The sequence below is a fragment of the Nansenia antarctica genome (assembly GCF_963989245.1).
Source record: "Nansenia antarctica genome assembly, chromosome: 18".
NCBI classification, from domain to species: domain Eukaryota; kingdom Metazoa; phylum Chordata; class Actinopteri; order Argentiniformes; family Microstomatidae; genus Nansenia; species Nansenia antarctica.
In genome coordinates, this window is record NC_137691.1 from 16,032,674 (window position 1) to 16,055,206 (window position 22,533).

Consider the following 22,533-nt stretch of genomic DNA (forward strand, 5'->3'; position numbering starts at 1 on the left):
GGTCATCTTGTGCTCTGCTCAGTAGTAATCGCTCATGTACCTGTTGCTAATCAAAGCTCTCCTCCTATCACAGATCATGGGTTGAGAAGCAGCCAATCAGACTGCAGCGGTGGCTGTCTCACGCCAACAGAGACTGACTGCTCTCCTCTCCACATAGGATCAATTGTTTCAACTTTTTTAAACGTTATAATAAACATGTTTCAATGAACCAGTGTCTACCGACTATAGTTTGATGTTATGCCTAACACCATTGCTATACATTTGAAATTTGAAAATCCAATTTCAGATTTATTTGATTTTTTCCATTATTTTCTGAGTGGGGCAGTCCCACTCATATATTTAATTGTATTGGATAGATATAGTGGAGATAGACAGGAAAGAAAGGAGGAGAGGGTATAGGCCAGATTTGAACCCATGCCAACATGGGCGTGTGTGGACTGTAGACCACAGTGCTAGACCACTGGACCACCCCATATAAGATTATTATCACAACACAATCACCATGTGAGGGAAAAAATATATAGTGCACAGTGAATGAAAACAAAACAAAATGTAATTTTGGACAATCTCTTCAAACAATTTCGACATATTCAGAGTCATAACATAAAAAATCACTTAAGTGAATTTGAAGTAATGAAGAATAACTTAAACGGTACACACAATCTTAGGTAGAGAATCTCTTATCATAAAATATTCAGGGAAAAAAGGAAACATACTTTCTTATTTACATTTGAGCGATACAGTATTTACAGTAAGTAAGCAGACGTCCCCTAGAAAGATGAACAGTCAGCTGTAATGTACAGTAATGTACAGTTTCCCATCACACTCCTCGATCAAGAGTTTGGCCGCTGAGGTGACTGAATCCTACTGGCACATAAAGCACGTCATTAGAATCATACTTAACCGCAAATATGGATCTTTGGTTGCCGATTAAACAAAACCCCCATAAAGTCAGAGGTGTCCAGAGACTTAGGACAACTCTCAGGGGGGGAGTATTCCATCAATGTCGTTAAAGGACTTTTTGATAAGTCTCACGAGCCTTATAAGCCTGGTTACAGTAAGATGACTGTATGCATCTCTTGTGGATGTTAGTTCAGAGCTATGGGGGCATTCAATATAGCCTAATGCTTGTTTATTTATTTTATTTTATTGAAATCCCGTCATTTATATATACATACATATATATTCCCCCCCCCCATTGGCAATAGGTGTTTGGTTGATGGGTGGGTGGATACATAGGGAAAAAGAAAAAATAGAAGGACCTTCATTCCTTATTTGTGTACCCATAAGTGTTGTACTGTGTTCCACTTCCTTCTAATAATACATTATTTTAAAAAGTCTGGATTTTTGTATAAATAAGCGAGATTTTCCGTTAGCGATGTTGATGGAATACCCCCCAGGTCTTCCCTTGGTCCTTGTGTCCTCTATCCTCGCCTCCTCCCAAACCCATTGGAGTATAATAGTGTTGTGTTCCTCCCCTCAGACCTTCTCCTCCAATGGGCTTTGAGAAAGACATGAGGACGTGAGGAGGAACCAGGGAAAGGCTTTTGAGATGTGACTTTATAGTGTGTTGTAGTCCCCTTGACTGAGTCAATACAGCATCATGAGGATCTAAATTAAGTTTTGTTGCAAAACGCGATCTCCTCCATTTAAAATATATATATAAAAATATATATCAACTTTCTCTATAGAAAACTTGACTGCTGTCATGACATGTATGTTTGCATGCTGTATGTATGATACATTTTGAAAGGACAGTAAGATGTGTTACTTACATAATAATAATATTCTTGAAATTGTAATGAATCTTGATTATTACAGTTTTGTATGGTAAATGTAACATTTACAACCAGTGGCGGACTCAGGCTGTTTGAAGGGAAAGGGCGAAAAGGAAAAAAGGGCACCTACTGCACAACATGGGACCCCATCAGTGCACATGGTCAAGTTTAGACCATTGGAAGGGCAGCCAATAGGGCACATCCTCAAATTTTGACACCCAAAAGGGCATTTTAGTGCAACGTTTTTCAACTGTGGGCGCACATGGTCAAGTTTAGACCATTGGAGGGGCACCAATAGGGCACATCCTCTAATTTTCGCCACTCAAAATGGCATTTTTGCCACTCAAAAGGGCACTTAAGGAGACGTTTTTCAACGGTGGGGGCACCAGGAGGGGCGGTCGCCCCCCCTGCCCCCCCCCTGAGTCCGCCAGTGTTTACAACCATTTATCCAATGTAATGCATCACCTAAGCACAGCGAAGTCAGAGCTTCCCTAATGTGATCCACATAATCACCCACATCATCGAGGTGAACAGTTAAGTTGTTTTCGTCCATCCACCTAATTTCATGACATCAATCAATCTTTTTTGTCTCGCTTTACTGCGAGCAGATACATAGAATTTCTCCCACGGACCACACAGAAGCATCCTGGGAGTTTGAATTCCCCCCTGTCTACTGTCGGTGAAGAGGAGGGTGTAAATACTGTATGAGAGAAAAGCTCAGGAAAATGTCATAAGACATGCACACTGTACATCTTTGTACATCCATACTGTACATCAAGGCCTTGTTTCCTTACATACGGCAAGGGATCGAAACCTAACCGAGGGTCAGACACGTCATCCGACCCTGAACTAATGCCACATCTCAACCAAACTCCCATTCCCAATCTGGCTCCGAATGCGGCATTAGTTTGGGGTTTATGACGTAACTGATCCTTCCGTCAGTTTAGATCCCTGTGGTAGTAGTGGTGGTGGTGGTGGTGGTGGTGGTGGTACGGTGGTGACAGCTCACACCATGCTCTCCACAGTCTCCAGCTTGGGGGGCTCTACCTCCGGCACCCTCTCGATCTCGTTGCACAGCAGCTGGTACTCCTGGAGGAGCTTCACCACCTCGTCGTGGCCAAACTGCATAGCGTCATCCAGGGGAACGCTGCCCCACCTGGGGAGAGGAGAGGGGGAAGGGGGGAGGGAGGAGAGGAGGAGAGGAGAGGAGAGGAGAGGAAAAGAGAGGGGGAAGGGGGGAGGGATGAGAGGAGAGGATGGGGAGAGGAGAGGGGAAAGGGGGGAGGGATGAGAGGAGGAGAGGAGAGGATGGGGAGAGGAGAGGGGAAAGGAGGGAGGGATGAGATGAGGAAAGGAGAGGATGGAGTATAGTATAGGTAGTATCGTACCGTAAAAAGGTACACACTTGTTTTCCTACGACTGCAAATAAGATATTCTCTCAATGGAAAAATATTGTATATTATCCACTTCCACAAAGGAGGACAGAGTGAAGGAGCATCTGACAACTGACAACGGAAAGAACGAGGGAGCGAGAGAGAGAAATGGAATTGACAGTGAATGAAAGCGTTCAAGGTGAGGTAGTGAGAGAGCGGGGGGGATGGTGGAAGACGGGGTTTTCTCTTACCTGTCTTTCACAAAAGGGTTGACTTTGCAGACGGCAGTCAGGAAGCGAACAACCTCCACATGACCTGAACACAACCACAAAATCACTTTATAGACTCTGATGAATGAACACAAACAGAATAATCGCTACGAACACCTCAGAACCAGATTAAACCTGCTCCTGGGTTACTAAAAACAACTTTCAATCTGAGATAGAAGACAACATGGAAAACGACCCTCAGTGAGATCAAAATGATTGTTGGAACCATGTTTTGTTTGAACCTACATACTGTACCTACCGGGGAAATGTAAAGTAAACAATATCATATTCGTAAATTCTGAGGTAAAACAGTTGAACTAAGCTCATGAAGTGATATTCTTTTTTTTTTGAGTGGGGGCAGTCCCACTCATATTTTTATTTTTATTTTTATTGTGATAGAGACAGCAGAGATTTGACAGGAAGGATGGGTGAGAGAGAGAGAGGAGGGATGACATGCAGGATATGTCGGCGGTTATGGAACCCTGCGGTTTACGTGGTCAACGCTTAGTCCGCTACGCCACCTAAGCGCCCTGAAGTGATATTCTTAAAGAAATATCAATGGCTAGATATCGTTATCTTTACTCATTTTACATGACTGTACCAGTCAAAAGTTTGGACACACTCCCAGGGGAAGTGTGGGGACGTGTGGGGAGGTGTGGTGGAAGTGTGTCCAAACTTTTGACCGGTACTGTACATGTTTGGAACCTTTCAAATGAGTAACGATATAATAGCCATCTGTATGTACCAATCCCAGACTGCCCCTTTAATAACAAAATATTAATACAAATGTAAGAGTTTGAAAAAGTAGGCCACGATAAGAACCACCCAGAGCAGCCAAGCGGGCCTCCTCACCCTCTGCAGAAGCCACGTGAAGAGCTGTCCTGGAGTCATAGTCCTTCACCTCCATGTCCATGGACGACAGGGCAAACCTGCCAGCACAAGAGGAGAGGACAGGATCAAACAGACCTCACATCATATCAACCCCCCCCCCCCTCCCCCTACCCCCATTCACTCCTCTGGTGCTACTCCAGATTTCAGAGAAGGAGGGGGGGGTGAAATGTGAAAGGCACAAACGCAGTATGTGTGTTGAAACTAAAAACAAGAACTAAAAGCATTTTGTGACGTTAGAATTATAAGGTTCTATCTCCATTTTTGTCAAAATTTAGTTTTTTACATAATCTGATCCATTAGGTGTTTATTAATGCCTGTGTGGTGTTATTTTTAAAATGTTGATTTTTTTGGGTTAGTACCGGTAATTAATAAAAATACAAAGGTTCCATCTCACAAAACATAATGGAATGTAAAAACTCAATATCTCAGAACTACCCTAAACGGAGATAGAACCTTATCATTCTAAGCTCACGATTTGATTTGGAGTAGTACTGTGTTCGACCCCTACGGGGCCCGTCATCACAGCAGCAGACATTCAGAGCAGCACATGTATGTAAACAGGCAGACAGTGGACGGGTCTGGAACAGTACTGTACCTCCTCAGGGCGGACACGTCCCCGCTGTAGGCTGCAAACATCAGGTTCACCACAGACTTGTTCTGCAAATACACCACACCACACACACACACATACATACACCACACACAGTAGCGTTCGATCATGTCATTGAACATAAGCTTCTTCTAGAAAAACTGGTATGTCATGGTTTTAAACCCTCAAGATGGTACTCAGACACAAATACACCACACACACAAATACATCATAGACACACCACAGACACACCACAGACACACACACACACACCATACACACACCACAGACACAAATACACCACAGACACAAATACACCACACACAAATACACATTCACCAGACACAAATACACACACACAGACACAAATACAAGCTGCTTAGGCCCACTAATGTACTCTGTTTTTTACTAATGATCTACCTCAAGTATTAAGGGCCAATCCCAATTCACCCCTACGGCTTGATATGCAAACTTAAGTATGTATGTGGACGACACTACAGTATATGCATCAGCAAAAACAGCAGAGGAACTGACAGTCATCCTAAACAGGGAGCTAAGCTCCATTGGAAAGTGGATCCATGAAAACAAGATGGTACTCAGACACAAATACACCACACACACAAATACATCATAGACACACCACAGACACACACACCACACACACGCCACAGACACACCACAGACACGAATACACCACACACACAAATACAAATTCACCAGACACAAATACACCACACACACACATACAAATTCACCACAGACAGACAGACACACACACACACACAGACACAAATACAACAAAAAGACACCAGACACAATTACACCACAGACACAAAATACTATGTTTTGACTGAGGAACCGTCCTTTCTAGTTCGGACTTTAACAAGAACAAAACCCTCCGTCCTGTTGCTTTAGCCACGCAACACCACCAGTCACTAACCATGTCATCCCTGTACTGCCTGCGAGGGTCCTGCTTCTTAACAAAGTGTCTCAGGTTGTCATAGTTGTGGAAGTTAAACCAGGACACCAGCTCCTGACGGGGAGAGCAAGACAACAAGTCGTGACGTTAGAATTATAAGGTTCTATCTCCATTTTTGTCAAAATTTAGTTTTTTACATAATCTGATCCATTAGGTGTTTATTAATGCCTGTGTGGTGTAATTTTTAAAATGTTGAAATTTTTTAGCTAGTACTTAATAAAATACAAAGGTTCCATCTCACAAAACATAATGGAATGTAAAAACTTTGACGCTCAATATCTCTGAACTGCCCTAAACAGAGATAGAACCTTATCTACCTAAGCTAACGTGTTGAGAAGATTATATGAATCTGATAAGTTATACGGGTGTCTATGTAAGTGAGTCCCCCGGTATAACATCGGTTGCAACAACGTTACGTAGTGTATGTTCACTCAGAAGATTATGTTCAAAGACATGTCTAATTTCATCCTCTATATTATAACATCAAAAACTAATTATCGGATGGCCATAACATTACGCAGTGTACTTTCCCTCTAAAACTTTTTTCGTAATTTAGTCATTTAACAGTTATAGTATGTCAAATTATTTAAAAAACGAAACAAAAATGATTGTTCGACCCTGCATCTCACCTGACAGAAGTCTATCCCCCGGACACTGTTCCCCACCCTGTCTAAGGGAGGAGACCAACACATCACCCCCATGACGTTGGGGACCACCAGCAGCACGGCCCCCGACACCCCCGACTTGGCCGGCAAGCCCACCTAGGACAGGGGGGAGAAGGGTGAGAACAGAGGGAGAGAACCAGAGAGATCCAGCCGTGAAGCGACGTGGGTTGAAACAGGATATATGATGCACTTGATGAACATAGTAATGGCTAATAATATGGCTCAGTTCAATATGTGGTTCCTTTTGCATATTGTGCTTTTATGAATGAGCGAATTACTTCTATAGGACCATACCATACAGGGTGGTTTCCTCTAACACAGTCCTGGAACAAACACAAGAGGCTTTTCAGTCCAGGGGGGGTACACGTTGCTAAAGGAAAATCCAGGCTTATTTTGATCAATCTCGCAAGACTTCTGAAACACAAGCCTGGATATTCCTTTAGCGACAAATATCCCCCAGGACTATAAGCTTAGACTGGCTCAGAGAATCCGGCCGTCAACTTCAGTGTGTGTGTGTGTGTGTGTGTGTGTGTGTTTGTGTGTGTGTGTGTGTGTGTGTGTGTGTGTGTGCGGTGACTCACGTGGAAGGCCATCTGGCCGGAGAAGTCGTACATGCCACAGGAGTGCATCAGACTCAGGGTGTTCCTCACCGCCTCAGCGCTCAGGACCACCTCTCCTGTGATTGGACAGATTCCCCCGTTGGCCAGCGTGGCGGCCATGACGCTCCCAGACTCACAGGTCACCTCGATGGAGCACAGCTGAGGTGGGGGACGGGGGGACGGGGGTTTAGGGTCGAAGGGCGGGGTCAGAGGTCAGATAGGGGAGATATAAGGCCCTTTCTCAAATGTTAGAAACTCGATACCATCGCGTTCGACACCGTTCCTCATTTCCGTTCCATGCATCGAAATGAGCCCACCCTCTGATTTCTACCTCCACCGGCCTCCTACGCTAGGACAAAAACAGCCAAACATCATATCAACGTGTAGTTCACCTGGAAATAGAAGTCCAGCGCATCAATCATGTCTGCTCCACCAGGAAAACACTGGAGATGGAGATCAAATAGGGACAATTATTAATATCACACAGGTACACAATTGTCTTGATAATCGACTGCTCTACATAATGAAACACTTTTACATTTTGCATGATTTACATTTAAGACTTTTAATTGACCATTCAGATCAATCAAAGATTTCAGAGCGCTCTACGACGTTGAAACCAGAACGCTCTGAAATCAGAGCAGATTTTTGGAGTGAATTTACGAACGCAAAAACCCCCCCCCAAAATTTGAAATTACATTTCTTCATTGCCTTCTTCTGTACTACATCAAAGCCAAAATAAGCCCCTTTCTCTCTCTTTCTTACTCTATCTCCCCCCCCCTCACTCCATCTCTACTGACCTTCTTCTCCTTGAGGTAGTATCCGATTGCAAAATTCCTATCGCCTGTTTCTTTTTCTGACTGGAACCTGAGACGACACACACAGAAACCCAAAAGCCTCGATCAATACAAACATAAATAATGCAGCAAACATTGCAGGGAAACTGACACTGCTTCAGCACTTTAGAACTGCCGATAAACGAGAAGGGGGACACGTCGTACACACTTACGTGGCGTTGCTGAAGCCCACATACTCTCCACCCGCCATCTTCTTCACAAAGTCCATCACCTGAGAGGAGAGGGGGAGAGGGGAAGAGGGGGAGAGGGGGATTCATAACACGGACTCATTTACTGATGCTCAGTATTTAGATTAGATTAGATTCAACTTTATTGCTATCGCAGAGTACAAGTACTAGACAACGAAAGGCAGTTTAGCATCCAACCAAAAGTGCAAATAGTGATATAAGGGCACGATATAAACGGTAGTGGTAGAACAAGAATGGTAGTGTATACAGTATGTGCAGAGGTAGTATTGTAACCATCGGTTTAGTTATGGGCTATATACAGTTATGAGCTATGTACAGTTAGGTAGCTAGTACAGTGAGGTAGTTTATGTACAGTATCTAATGTGCAGAAGTATAAAAGAAGCTCTATCAGGAGACATGTGCGATGTGCAATATACAGTATGAGCAAAGATAGTCATGTAAACATCAGTAGAGCAAAGTGGAGCAGTGGAGTATATAGCAGTGGAGGCTGGTGGAGGTAGAAACAGAGCATGACCTCCAATTTCCTTTTACCACCACCAGCCTTCACCGGTACGCCGTCTGTCAGAGTAAAAGTGTCCTGTCTGACTCTGTGTGGCTGGTACGGTGTACTGTATTTCAGGGATGGTAACAAAGTAGAGGTGAAGTGAATGACAACACACACTCGTGTGATGATGATCTACTCACATAGTCAAACTTCTCTGCCTTGTTCGCTCCGGGCTGGTGAGACAAAGCGACAGGGAAAAACAAACCAGGTAAAGAAAAGGTCACACAGTACCAACGTGCATTTATATTAGTGTGCCACTAGGGGGCGCGCACTCTTCTAACAGGACTACAGGATACAATACTGTAAATCAAGGGCTATCCATTTGACTGTCAATCATTACACATCATGTTGAAAGCCTGACCTCAGCTGACACAAGGTGGTGAAAGAGAGGACAGGAGGGTTGCAGCACAGAGAGAGGGTCAAGATCATAATCACGTTGTTAAACTCAGACATGTTTTATGGGCATTAGATATTAGATATTAGATATTAGATATTAGATATTAGATATTAGATATTAGATAATAGATATTAGATATTAGATAATAGATATATTAGATAATATAAAAACAATTTAAAAGGTTGATTAATCTGCCGATATTTTACTGCCATAGTTCTATTATGTATGCAGATAAGAGGAATTAGCCAATTAATAGGGCTCTTTGTTGAGGGTGTGTGTGTGTGTGTGTGTGTGTGTGTGTGTGTGTGAAATGTCCTTATCTGAATACATATGTAGGACTAGGGTTGTAAAGTATCGGTAAATCAATCGACTGATGTTTTATTTCGTACATGTTTTCCTATTAGCTGATTAATCTGCCGACACATTACAGCCCCTCGTCCTACTTGTGTATTCAGATAAGAGCTTCCTGAAGAGCAAGGTTACCTCCACTAGCACTTGACTTAGACACAGCACCAACAAGCCTTTATCCTCTGTTCTCTATAGTATCAGTTAACCTTGCCTCTGTCTGTCTTCTCTCTGTGAGAGATAGCGCAGACACACACACACACACACACACACACACACAGACACACACAGACACACACACACACACACACACACACACACACAACAAAAAGCCCCATTAATTGGCTAAACTGGTGCTTCCCCCTTTGCATGGGGAGAGTGAACACACAAGGGTCAGAGAGAGAGAGAGAGAGAGAGAGAGAGAGAGAGAGAGAGAGAGAGAGACAGAGACAGAGAGAGAGACAGAGACAGCGAGACAGAGAGAGAGACAGAGCGAGAGACAGAGAGAGAGAGAGACAGAGAGAGAGAGAGAGACAGAGACAGAGAGAGAGACAGAGACAGAGAGAGAGAGAGAGACAGAGACAGAGAGACAGAGACAGAGACAGAGAGAGAGAGACAGAGACAGAGAGAGAGACAGAGACAGAGAGAGAGACAGAGAGAGAGAGAGACAGAGACAGAGAGAGAGAGAGAGAGAGACAGAGACAGAGAGAGACAGAGACAGAGAGAGATTAGGCTCACTATTCTGTATTGTCTATTCTGTATTGTACACGTGACCACAGTCTCCCCCCGTCAGCAGCCTGTTTCAAGGACAAGGTCCACTAAGTCAGTTATGGGGGCAAAGGTCACCTGGATTTTGATGTTGTCCCAAAACTTGGGTTACCTGCCAAACATTAAGTCCAATGGACTTAGTTGGTCTAAGCAGTGGTGACATGCATTCACACTGTGGACCGTTTTGGTTTTTGAATCAGACAAAAATGCCAGCTGCTAGCTCTAAAATCTCCTGTCATAAACAAAAAATCATAATATTAATATATATATATATATATTATATTATACTTATATTATATATATATATATAAAACTACATATACACTGTGACATTTAAAAAAAAAACTTTACATAGGGCAATGAAGTTGGCTAGACAAATCTATTTTTCTGATATCATTTCTGAAAACAAAGGTTACCCCAAAGTGCTTTTTTCAACCATTGATCGCCCTTCAGTGGTGAGTCATTTTCAACAATTAGATGTAATGAATTTGCTACATTCTTTCAAGAAGAAGATTTCCATTATAAGATCAGAAATAACATTTGAGAATTCAAAATCTAATTTGGTACACCCAGATGAATTAAGTACGCCTATTGCTGTCATGGATTAATTTGAGCTCATCAACCTCCCATACTTTAAAAACAGTTGTTCCACAAATGAAAGCCTCAACATGCTCACTTGATCCAATCCCAACATGGTTCTTCAAAAGTGTTTTTTACTGTTTAACTGACTTAGAAATTGTATTAGAAATTGTGAACTGCTCTCTATCAACTGGCATCTTTCCCACTCCCCTAAAATAAAACCACTACTTAATAAAGGAAAGTAAGATAATTCTGTTCTCTGAGATTTCAGACCAATATCTAACCTTTCATTTCTAAGTAAAATCCTTGAGAAAGTGATTTTCAGACAACTTACTGATTTTCTTAGAAAAAACATTTTATTTGAGAAGTTTCAATCAGGTTTCCGTTCTAACCACAGTACTGAGACTGCATTAGTAAAGGTTGTAAACGATCTCGACTTATCATAGACTTATCATAGACTTATCATAGATGCTGGTGGTGTATCAGTTCTGGTCTTGTTAGATTTGAGTGCTGCTTTTGATACAGTAGATCACAGTATTCTAATACATCGTTTAGAAAACTGTGTTGGTCTCTCAGGACTTCTTCTAAATCTTATCTAGCTGGTAGGCATTTCTCTGTTGTCCTGGGAGACTCTGTTTCTGATCATGTTGACATGTGGGGTCCCTCAGGGGTCTATTATTGGTCCCTTGCTCTTCTCCCTGTACACGATCCCATTAGGTGGAATCATCAGATTACATGGTGTACATTTTCATAGTTATGCTGATGATACTCAGCTGTACATATCAGTATATCAGTATTGCATGATAATTCAAATGCACTCAGCTCGCTGGAGAATTGTCTCCGAGATATACAACTTTGGATGTCCAAACATTTTCTACAACTAAATCAGGACAAAACTGAGATTCTTGTCATTGGACCAAAACCCCAAAAAGGCAAATTGTCGAATACCATGGGAACCTTGCTTTCAAACTGCAAACATGAAGCTAAGAATCTAGGTGTGATTATAGATTCTGACTTACAGTTTTTTACGGTCGCTAAGTCACAGTGTTCAATATTGAAGCCACAGTTTCACAACTCTTCATACAGTCTGCATTAGTAACACTCATGTTGGCCAATGACTTCATTCATGTCTTAAAAGAAGCTTGTTCAACCACACACTGGCAACAATGTTCACTCAGAAGCATACACTGTCATTCATAACATTCTGACTTACAAAACACTAACAACAGGGAGCATTACATAGTTTGAATGATTTTCACAAGAATGAATATTTCATTATAAAAATGGTTTGATTTATAGTAATCATAGACAGAATAGTTGACTGTACAACTGTAAAGTATTAGGCAACAAGAATGAATCAGAAATGCCGCAATTTGCTTCTATCCTTTATTCTATCTTTTGCTTCTATCCTTTATTCTATGTTTTATCCTTTTTTTTTCAGTATCTTTGCAGAAAATAAGTTACGGTATATTTACTTCAAAGTACACTACATTTACTTGTGTAAAATAAAAAGTTAAAAATAAAGTGGAAGATGCAAAGTTCAAATTAAAAAGAAAAACAGAAATTCCAGGGCTACAATACAATAGCAATCACACCAAAAATGTCTCACTCCTGAGGGTTTTGGTCCACCCTCTGGTCTGCATCTGGTCACATCTAATGTCTTCCCTGGCAATGCATCTAGTCTATTTCATTTCATTGTATATATTCAGCTAATATTTTCTAGACATGTCAATATGATTACTGCAAATAGTGAAAATACCACCGCTCATCCCTTATCAGACTTTGCTGAGGTTCTGGAACTGAGGAGTATCAACAGAGTGAAAAATAACAGCATCTGCACACTCAAACACTGTGCAAAAAAACAGTGTATTGCGAGCTTTCTGTCATATATGATAGGAATATGATTACTGCAAAAATGCACCAAATCATTCTGTTTTGAATGTGTTCTTCAGAGTTTTGAACACAGTATGTTAGCAATGAAAAAATGTGTTGCAAATACTGTACATAGCATTTTGCAGGTGGGGGAGTTTGAATGAGAGAAGTGTTATGGGTTTTGGAGAACGTAGTCATTGAATGCATTTTGTATGAAAGCAATGCACAAATCACAGAGAAAGAGTCACAGTTTTGTTCACATGGGTTTCTGCTCTGCTGACTGTATGAAGAGTTGTGAATCTGTGGTTTCAGTATTGAACACTGTGACTTAGCGACCGTAAAAAACTGTAAGCTTTGAGCCTCACATTAATTAAATATATCACTAGAAATGCTTTTTATCATCTACGGAATATTGCAAAAGTTAGACATTGTCTCCGGCAAGCTGATGCAGAAGTGTTACTGCATGCTTTTGTTATTACCCGTTTGGACTATTGTAGCGGTCTCCTTTCTGGTCTTCCAAAGAAAGCTATTAGTCAGCTGAAATTAGTCCAAAATGCTACAAGAGTTAGCTAGCGAGAGTTTTAACCAAAACAAGAGTTTTAACCAAAACAAGAGTTTTAACCAAAACAAGAGTTTTAACCAAAACAAGCAGACGAGCTCATATAACTCCTATTTTAGAGACTCTATACTGGCTTCCTGTTAAGTTCAGAATAGATTTCAAGATCCTTCTGCTTGTTTATAAAGCTTTCACTGGCACAGCACCAGAATATCTGAAAGACCTTTTGCTAGCATATCAGCCCAATAGAGCTCTCAGGTCTTCTGACTCTGGTTTTCTCTGTGTACCACATGTACAAAAGAAGAGATTTGGTGAGGCTGCATTCTCATTTTATCCACCCAAATTGTGGAATGCACTGCCAGTTTACATTAGGGATGCAACCTCAGCAAATATGTTCAAGTCAAGACTAAAAACCCATCTTTTTAATATTGCCTTTAAATGACTAAATCATTTAATTATGATTATATAATGATTGGAGCACTTTGAGCTGGAACATTTGCATGAAAAGTGCTATACAAATAAAAGGTTATTATTATTATTATTATTATTATTATTATTATTATATATATACAAAATATCTTCCTTCTTCTAACATGACCAATGGCCCCAGGCCTGAGCATAGATTACTTTTTCCTGCTATGACTGGTGGATAGATGATTCACTTACTTAGTCAAATGTGAGTCGCTTTGGAATAATCTGCTAAATGCCAAAAATGTAAACGTACACTCATTTTAAGGGACAAGCTCCTGCTTGTTCCAAGCCGAAGGGGGTAGAGAAGCTTTGCACAGAGCATTATTCCCAAGTTCTGTACAGGCCTCAGGCAGTCAACAGACCACAGTCATGTGAGCATAGGCACTAGTTGTCATTAAATGACTTGACTGCTAGACAGTATTGTCACAGAAGTGAAATGGGAGCTGTCTCACTATAGACTCGTAAATAAAAGAAAAAAAAGAAAAACGTACTAATGAATTAATCTCAGAACAGCTAAGGAAGGCCAGCCCACCGTCATATAGAGGGAACAGGCTCCATACAGCCCACCCTCATATAGAGGGTACAGGCTCCATATAGACGTGTGTGGAGATGACCCACACATGACCCTCCGCTAGATGAGGAGATCATCGCTAACCCCTCCCACCGCGGTCACCACCGCGTCCAGAGTCTCCCATCTGGACAAAAGGTTCTGGTCCAAAACCCTCGCGCCACCTGAACAGTTTCTTCCCTGTGGCAGTGGGCCTCACAAACAAGCCCCCCGGCCTCTCATTGACCCCCCCCCCCCGTCACACGCATACACACACTCACACAAACGCATACATACACACACACACACACACACACACAACATAATCTATATCAGTTTGACATACTCTAATTTACAGTCTTATTGCTCTACCACCCTTTCTGTCATTGTCTTTTTTCAACTATTTGTGCTTTTATAGTGTTGTTTATTACATTGTTTATTTTATTTTATTATATTGCTGTCTGTGTCTTTATGTCTTATGCACCAACCACACCAAGTCAATCTCCTGTATGTGCGAATATACTTGGCAATAAAAAATAATTCTGATTCTGATATAGTAGTACAACAAATACAATCGGTGCATCAGTAAGTCATGTTGTGAAAAGTGCACTACAGTGACACACAGCAGTCAGGTTATGTTGACTGCGGTGTCAGTGACATGACACAGTGACGTGAGCGGACTACTGAGTGAGGTCGTTCGGCGGGCTAATTCAGCGTCACCGGGGCAAGGCCGAGCGTGGCCGTCTGTTTACTAAACCGACTTCGGTGTCAAGGTAAGCCGTGTTTACCTTGATAAGAGAACTGATGACAATGGCTCCCGCGTTCACCATGGGGTTGTGGGGTTTGTCTGAGGGGGGAAAGAAAACAAAGTTTGGTTGGTTGGTTGTCGTGTGTGAAGCTTGTAATTGGTTCAGGACAGCGTGACGGATCAGCTGATTCACCTGAACGCAGAAACATCACACGTTCAGGAGAGGCTTTACAAGCAGCCGAGGTTGCAACAGTCCACCAGGGTTAAAATGGTGTGACGCCACTGGGCTATGAGAGTAATACTTGTCGTTCGTTCGTTCGTCCCACCCACCCACCCACCCACCCCCAGCCCCCACCCACTCGGTCAATCCATACTAAGCCTACCTCGGGGCTTGACAGGCTCCTTGCCGTATTAGTATTTAGTTTTTATATCATTAAACTTAAGGCAGGGGGCTATACAGAGCAGAGTCATCAAATTAGGCCAAAGTTAAACGTATTACCATTTTCATTCAAGTTATGATTAAATTGACGTGTCCTGACTGAAATGTTGTTAATACATTAGACTCGAGGAAGCCGGACGGATGCTTCAATGTTTTGAGAGGTGACTCAGTCTTCCTAGAAATGAGATCATGTCTGACAGGGGATGAAGCCCATCACATCGACTTGAACTCGAGGAACAATAATATTAATTATATTATTATATTAATAATAAATTATAATATAAAGCTTTACTGAAATGGACTGAATCTTTCCTCAGAAGAAAGCCGTAGTACAATGAGCTCCCGAGACAGAGAGAGAGTGGTGGAGGGTAGATGCTAAGTGGGATCCTTGGGATGACCGTACCCTAAAAACAAAAAAATAACCCTAACCCTCATGATATCTTGCTTTGAATGTCCTGGTCTGTCCTGATGCAGTCTGTCCCAAACTGCCAATTTAAGTCCATTCCTACAACTCCCAATATTCCTACAACTCCCAAGATTCCCCTCCCCCTCCCATGCGAGACCCTTCTGTTGAACAGCGCACGTGTGCTGCTCTGTGGGAGTCACTGGAGCACAGGGTCAGGGTGCATAAACTCTCCGACTATATTTTAACACGGTATGACAGTTGTCTAGGAAGTAAAACACAGACCTCACGTTTCGCTAGCTACGACGCAGCTGCCCCCTGAAACGGTGATACTGTAGCTCGAGGGCGGTATGCATTATGAACTGACCTCGCGTTACGCGTGCATTATGGATATCGGGCAAACGTCCCCTTTAACCATCACCGTAGTAAACGTTTAAATTCTCAACTTCAACGGGGCGACATCAGAGTCGGTCTTCCCCGAGGATCTCACTCAGCGTTTGACCCAGAGGCAGAGAGAGAGGAGGAATGGAGTTCCCTTACCAACCTTCCTCATCCAAATACAGCTTGTTGAACTTCAGGCCGCTGGGCTCCATCCCTACGTAGCGGTGGACCTTCTCTGTCCCGCCCTCGTGGACGGCGATGGCGTACTCCAGAGGCTTCACGCACGACTGCAGGCAGAACGGCATCTTGGTGTCCCCTACTGAATGTCTGCACAGGGGAGGAGAGGGAGGTGAGAGAGGAAGGGTAAGGAGAGGGAGGTGGGAAAGGGAGAGGAGGAGAGGGGGGGTGGGGGAGGGAGAGGAGGAGGGGGGGGGGAGGGGGGGGGGAGAGGGAGAGGAGGAGAGGATGAGAGGGAGGTGAGAGAGGGAGGGGAGGAGAGGAGGAGAGGGGGGTGGGAGAGGGAGAGGAGGAGAGGGGGGTAGGAGAGGGAGAGGGAGAGGAGGAGAGTGGGGTGGGAGAGGGAGAGGAGGACAGGTGGGGTGGGAGAGGGAGAGGAGGACAGGGGGGGTGGGAGAGGGAGAGGGGGACAGGGGGGGTGGCAGAGGGATGGCCGATACATTTGAGAGTGTACACGGTACATTTCTCCAGCCCCATCCCGCTGTTAACCCCGAACCGCTTGGGTTTTTGTTTGAATCCCAGATTGCCCCTTTAAGCCACAAACACACAGGAGTGCGTTTTTCCATAACGCTTCCTAAGCGCTAGGATCTGACGCCCCTCCGAGTGAGGATTTGACACCCTCCGAGTGAGGATTTGACACCCTCCGAGTGAGGATTTGACGCCCTCCCGGTGTGTTTAACCTGCAGGCCGGCTCCACTCACCTCTGTCCGTCCACTGTGCACAAAGACACGCCCCAGAGCTCAGGACTGAACTTGGCCAGGTGGGGAATGTAATCTGCTACCTGCATCCAGAGAGAGAGAGAAAGTCAGCTAGGAGGAGGCAGATGGAGACAGTAGAGACAGACAGAGAGAGTCAGCTAGGAGGAGGCAGATGGAGACAGTAGAGACAGACAGAGAGAGTCAGCTAGGAGGAGGCAGAGAGAGACAGAAGAGACAGACAGAGAGAGTCAGCTAGGAGAAGGCAGATAGACAGTATGTGTGTTAGAGAGAGAGTCAGCTAGGAAGAGGCAGATAGACAGTATGTGTGTGAGAGAGAGTCAGCTAGGAGGAGACAGACAGAGAAAGAGAGTGAGCTAGGTGGAGGCAGATAGAGACAGAAGAGAAAGAGAAAGAGACAGCTAGGATGAGGCAGATAAAGAGTATGTGAGAGAGAGAGTCATCTAAGAGGAGACAGAGAGAAAGAGAGAGTCAGCTAGGAGGAGACAGAGAGACAAAGAGAGTCAGCTAGGAGGAGGCAGATAGAGACAGAAGAGACAGAGAAAGAGAAAGAGACAGCTAGGAGGAGGCAGACAGAGACTGAGAGAGAGAGAGAGAGAGAGTCAGCTAGGAGGAGGCAGACAGAGACCGAGAGAGAGAGAGAGAGAGAGAGAGAGAGAGAGAGAGAGAGAGAGAGAGAGAGAGAGAGAGAGAGAGAGAGAGACAGCAGTTGGACGGGGGGGGGCAAAGAAACATACTTGTCCTTGCTCTTGCTTTTGAACGCTGTCGAAGATCTGGTCTATTTTATGTACAAATTTATCAAACTCTGGAATAATGAACTTCTTTCTGAAGGCCTGGATCAGCAGGACGATGTTACCACCAACACACCTGGGGATTGGTCAACAACACAGAGATGTTACCACTAACACACCTGGGGATTGGTCAACAACACAGAGATGTTACCACTAACACACCTGACACCTGGCCAACACTGACATGAACAACACTCAAACCAAGAGTCATCGAAGATATTTGCTAGGAAATGAATTGCAGCAGAAATCAAGATGAACTGAATGATTCAATATGCTATGAAAGACAATTCGTCATAGACTGCAGAATGTAAACATAAGACATCCTTTTTGGTGAGAGGAACATTAAGATTGCTAGGAGAGTACATTTACATGACATTTTTGGCATTTAGCAGACACCTTATTCCAAAGCGACTTACAACAAATACATTTGACTAAGTAAGTGAATCATCTATCCACCAGTCATAGCAGGAAAAGTAATCTATGCTTGAATCTTGGAATCTGGCTTCCCCCTCCCCCCCGCCCCCAAGTCTGCTCAGGACTGAATATGCACTGGACCCTTGAAAAACTCTGCACTGCACTTTATATATATATATATGGCACTATCCAATGCACTGTCTGTCCTGTGTTGTCCTGTTTTTGCTGAATCTGAATCTGAATCTGAATCTATGCTCAGGTCAGGGGCCATTGGCAGTCGTCGTGCTAGAATGACTCTTTCTTTACGTTTTTCGTTCTTTACCTTTACCTTGGAGGTTACCTTGGGCTATTTCACCATTAATTAACAACCAGTCCAACCTAGTGTCTCAAGTTGTTTACATTTGACAGATATGTGAACTTTCATATCATATTGGCTTTTCCCAATAACCGGCCTTTCCGCTATTCAGACAGGCTATCAGCTATGGATAGGTGATTTTTATCTATTGTAAAATGAATAGACTCTGAGTCCGCTAAGGAGTAAAACGCTCTACGAACAGAGGCTGACCGAGGTTATAGGCTATGCCTCAGCTTTTCACTCTCAGCCAAGGCCTCTGGCAGGAAGTACAGCCATGTGCTAGAGGGTGATAGTGTGTGTGTGCGCACAGAAGAATGGAATTTGCATTCTCCCCCGTCAAGCTCGACTTTTTTTCCTAACCGACGACTAATAGGGATCGCATACTGTAACACACAGTGGACCAATTTCACTGTAGGCTACAGAGTAGGGGCGCCCCTCTCAAAGGATAGACGGGCATGTGTGTGTGTGTGTGTGTGTGTGTGTGTGAGTGTGTGTGTGTGTGTGTGTGTGTGTATTACCCTGAGGACCAAAAGCAGCTGCCAGCCATCAATCTAACCAGAGCCCTATAGCTAGAGCAAGGCAAGACTAAACAACGCCACTGCCTTGGAAGGTTCATCGTACGTTCACGCTGTAGGAGAAACACACGATGCTCTCGGCTATAACAGCATAACGCCGTCGAGTCTCATTCTTAGACATATACCGATACTTCACAACCCGACAAGACGGTGTGAGAGAGGCATAGAAAGTAAGTGTGTGTGTTAGAGAAAGAGAGAGAGAGAGAGAGAGAGAGAGAGAGAGAGAGAGAGAGAGAGAGAGAGAGAGAGAGAGAGAGAGATAGGAAGATCCAAAAGACCCTTGGCAAACAGGAATGCTGAGAGGGCAAACTAAATATAGCCTGGTCCGGTCCCATCATGGCACCCCCCGCAGTAAAAGGAGACAGAAATGTGGGTGAGCGTGTGTGAGACCACAAGGACAGGGATTCTATCTGACCACGACACTGACACTACTAAGCCCAGATCTAGGATCGGTTATTAGTTGACCCTCCCTAAACTCGAACCTTAAAAGGTACACTCTGGGATATGACGTCACGCCTCTGAAAACAAGAGCAACTTCTTTCGACAAAGATACCATGACGAGAGTGTCCGTTTGTTTCACTGCGTTCACGCTATGACGCAAGATGGCAGAGTGTACAGGAGGTGCGTCGTACGATGACGTCATATCCCAGAGTCTGCCTTTGATGACCCTCAGTGGGGAAAACACAACCCCCCCCCCCACACACACACACACACAGACCAGGACTGACTTACTTCCGGAAGAGCTCTCGGTCCATCATGACCTCACCCCCGGCGGCTTCCCGTACGTATCGCCGTAGCTTGACCATACACTCCTTGAGGCGGGGGTCGGAGGTCAGAAGACCCGTGCTCCTCAGGGCCTACAGGGGGTTAGGATCAGGAGACATGTTAGCCAAACCAAAACAGTCAACTACACTACTACTGGCCTAGTAGCCTAGTCATTCAACAGCTGTGTGTGTGTGTCTGTATGTGACGTGTTGGAAGAGACAGTTGTATTGGAACCAGGCTAGCTTTAAGCTATCTTTTGCCTGAGGCCTATTTACAGAAAATGATCTTGTGGGACAAGTTTGTAATTTCTTACTTACTCCTGTGGACACTGGAAACAGTAGTGTGTCAGTGCAAGAACAGCCCGTTCCATTGGTGGCTCAGGTCTCAGATAGCCCTTTGCACTCAAGAGTAAGTATAGCTCAAGTGGTGACAGCTAAAGTTTTTTGCGCTAGACCAACAATGCAGAACATCTCATAACATGCAGCATGGTAAATGTCTCAAGACACCTAATGTAAATGTTTATACTGTATCTGCGTGAGGGGCACAGTGGTGTGTGCGTGCGTGTGTGTGTGTGTGTGTGTGTGTGTGTGTGTGTGTGTGCGAGCGCGCGTGTGTGTGTGTGTGCGTGTGCACTTGTGCGTGCGTGTGTGCGTGTGTGTGACTAACGCCTGTACTCACAGAAATAAAGTGAGAGACCGGGACATTATCCTGCCCCTCTGTGATGGTGTAGAACAGCATATCTTCCACTCCTGAGAAGAGTCCCTTCCCCTTCACACTCCTACAGCAATACAAGGGGGGGGGTACAGCTGGGCTTAGAACAACACAGACAGACTTCTAGTTGAATTGTCATTGAATTCCTAATCATCGACAGACCAGTGCTTCGAAAACAAGCAGCAGAAAAGTTATTTCCACATGAAAGACCACAGGCTTACCAAACCAAATAAGCGTGCCAACAGACTAAAGAACGTGCCAATAATAATATGGCCTACTAATGCAATAGATACAATGTACCTTGAGTTGATACCTCCCTATAATATGAGGACGAGGACATTTAATGTCCCCAATGAACCATTTAGACAGCTGCAATAACTATTGGGAGTCATTATAAGACCATGATAAGTGTGTCCCCCCCCCCCCCCAAAGAGCCATTGCTTTTTGGTCAGGCTGCATTTGTAAATAAGAATTTGTTCTTACATGTTTGCCTGGTTAAATAAAGGTTAAATAAATTAAATTTAAAAAAATGATAATAAACTTACATTTCTTTGAAATGCGTGTTGTCCATGTCTGCGGGGGGACGCCGGTGGAGGCTGGCTGAACTAGTGTTGAGACTTCTTCTTTGCGATGGTTGTACGTGACGAAAACCCAACGAGGCGACATGAGACCGACCCAGTACAACTTTCTTAGGGTCTTTCCCCAACAAGCGCTCCTTAGCTGCGGAGTTCGTCAAGAAGCGCAATATTTTCAAACAGTGCATGGCGTCACTCCTATTACGCATGGAATAAATGAACGATAGTAGACAAAAGACTCAGAGACTTCGATATGTCTTTTACTATTATGTGTCGTAGTAGTCCACCACTAGTCCACGTAGTAGTCCACCACTTTCGAAGTAAGGTTAACTTGGAATGAGAAAGGAATCCCGTTATCTTTCATTCGAAGTTTAGAAGTGCGTCGACAGAGCCACGACGACGCCAGGATCTGACGCGTATTGGTCAGCGCAGTAAACCAATGAGAAAGGCATAAAGCCATGTGCCACTTTCAGGTGATGATTAACGACGCTAAAACGGTGCCAAAAAACCTCTTTCACACAGAAGGGGCTTTCCAATTCCATGGAATGTACCTGGTAAGGGACATGTGTGAATGAACAATATTTACAACAATGTGTATCCTGGTCTGGATCATGTGTGATTCCATGATTGACCTTGTGTGATTCAAAGATACAGGTCATTCAAACCAACTCCTCTAACCTGTGTTAGTGATATTCAATCACTTCACTATGATGCAACCCACACTAATATTAACTAGTCTAACTTGACTTATAACTAGGGATGTAATGATTGCATTTATAGGCAAGTAGGCTTTATGAATAATGTGTTTCTTTCCTGGCAAATACTGTAGTCAAACAGCCATGTGTAAGAAATAATGTGTACGCTCAGTTTAGTGAAAATGCGTTGAAATGACAATAGCGTATTGCAGATACACACCCAGACCCACCCAAATGTCTGTAATCATTATGTTTTACTTTATTATTTGTGTTCATATAATGGACATCAGTTCTTTCAATAAGAACACCCTTATTGAATGTCAAGTTCATCAGTGCATTCCAACAAACAAAAATAGGATTATAAAATCCACATTCATTTAGCCTATAGATAGATTAAATAGAGTTAAGAATATTGCTCCACCCTAAGCAACATAAATATTGGTAAAAAAAAAAAAAAACGA

At 43.5% G+C, this 22,533-nt stretch overlaps 1 protein-coding gene across 3 annotated transcripts; it reads right to left on the minus strand.

The window, feature by feature from the left end:
- Window positions 1-437: 437 nt before the first annotated feature.
- On the minus strand, window positions 438-21,682 carry LOC308173609 (glutaminase liver isoform, mitochondrial-like). Of its 3 annotated transcripts, XM_080548639.1 has the most exons (18): window positions 21,348-21,682; window positions 20,770-20,869; window positions 20,059-20,183; window positions 17,929-18,058; window positions 17,177-17,256; window positions 16,402-16,565; window positions 15,056-15,114; window positions 8,873-8,905; window positions 8,153-8,211; window positions 7,944-8,010; window positions 7,536-7,586; window positions 7,126-7,302; window positions 6,509-6,640; window positions 5,841-5,933; window positions 4,907-4,968; window positions 4,273-4,349; window positions 3,403-3,466; window positions 438-2,934 (listed from the first exon to the last, which is right to left on the minus strand). In XM_080548639.1, the coding sequence occupies exons 1-18, from the start codon at window positions 21,584-21,586 to the stop codon at window positions 2,784-2,786; spliced, it is 1,863 nt and encodes a 620-aa protein (XP_080404765.1). In that variant the 5' UTR covers window positions 21,587-21,682; the 3' UTR covers window positions 438-2,783. The 3 variants fall into 3 exon arrangements, with proteins under 3 accessions (XP_080404765.1, XP_080404766.1, XP_080404767.1); XM_080548640.1 differs by lacking the exons at window positions 20,770-20,869; window positions 21,348-21,682 and adding an exon at window positions 20,409-20,638; XM_080548641.1 differs by lacking the exons at window positions 17,177-17,256; window positions 17,929-18,058; window positions 20,059-20,183; window positions 20,770-20,869; window positions 21,348-21,682 and having other exon boundaries at window positions 16,398-16,535.
- Between the last annotated feature and the right edge of the window lie 851 nt (window positions 21,683-22,533).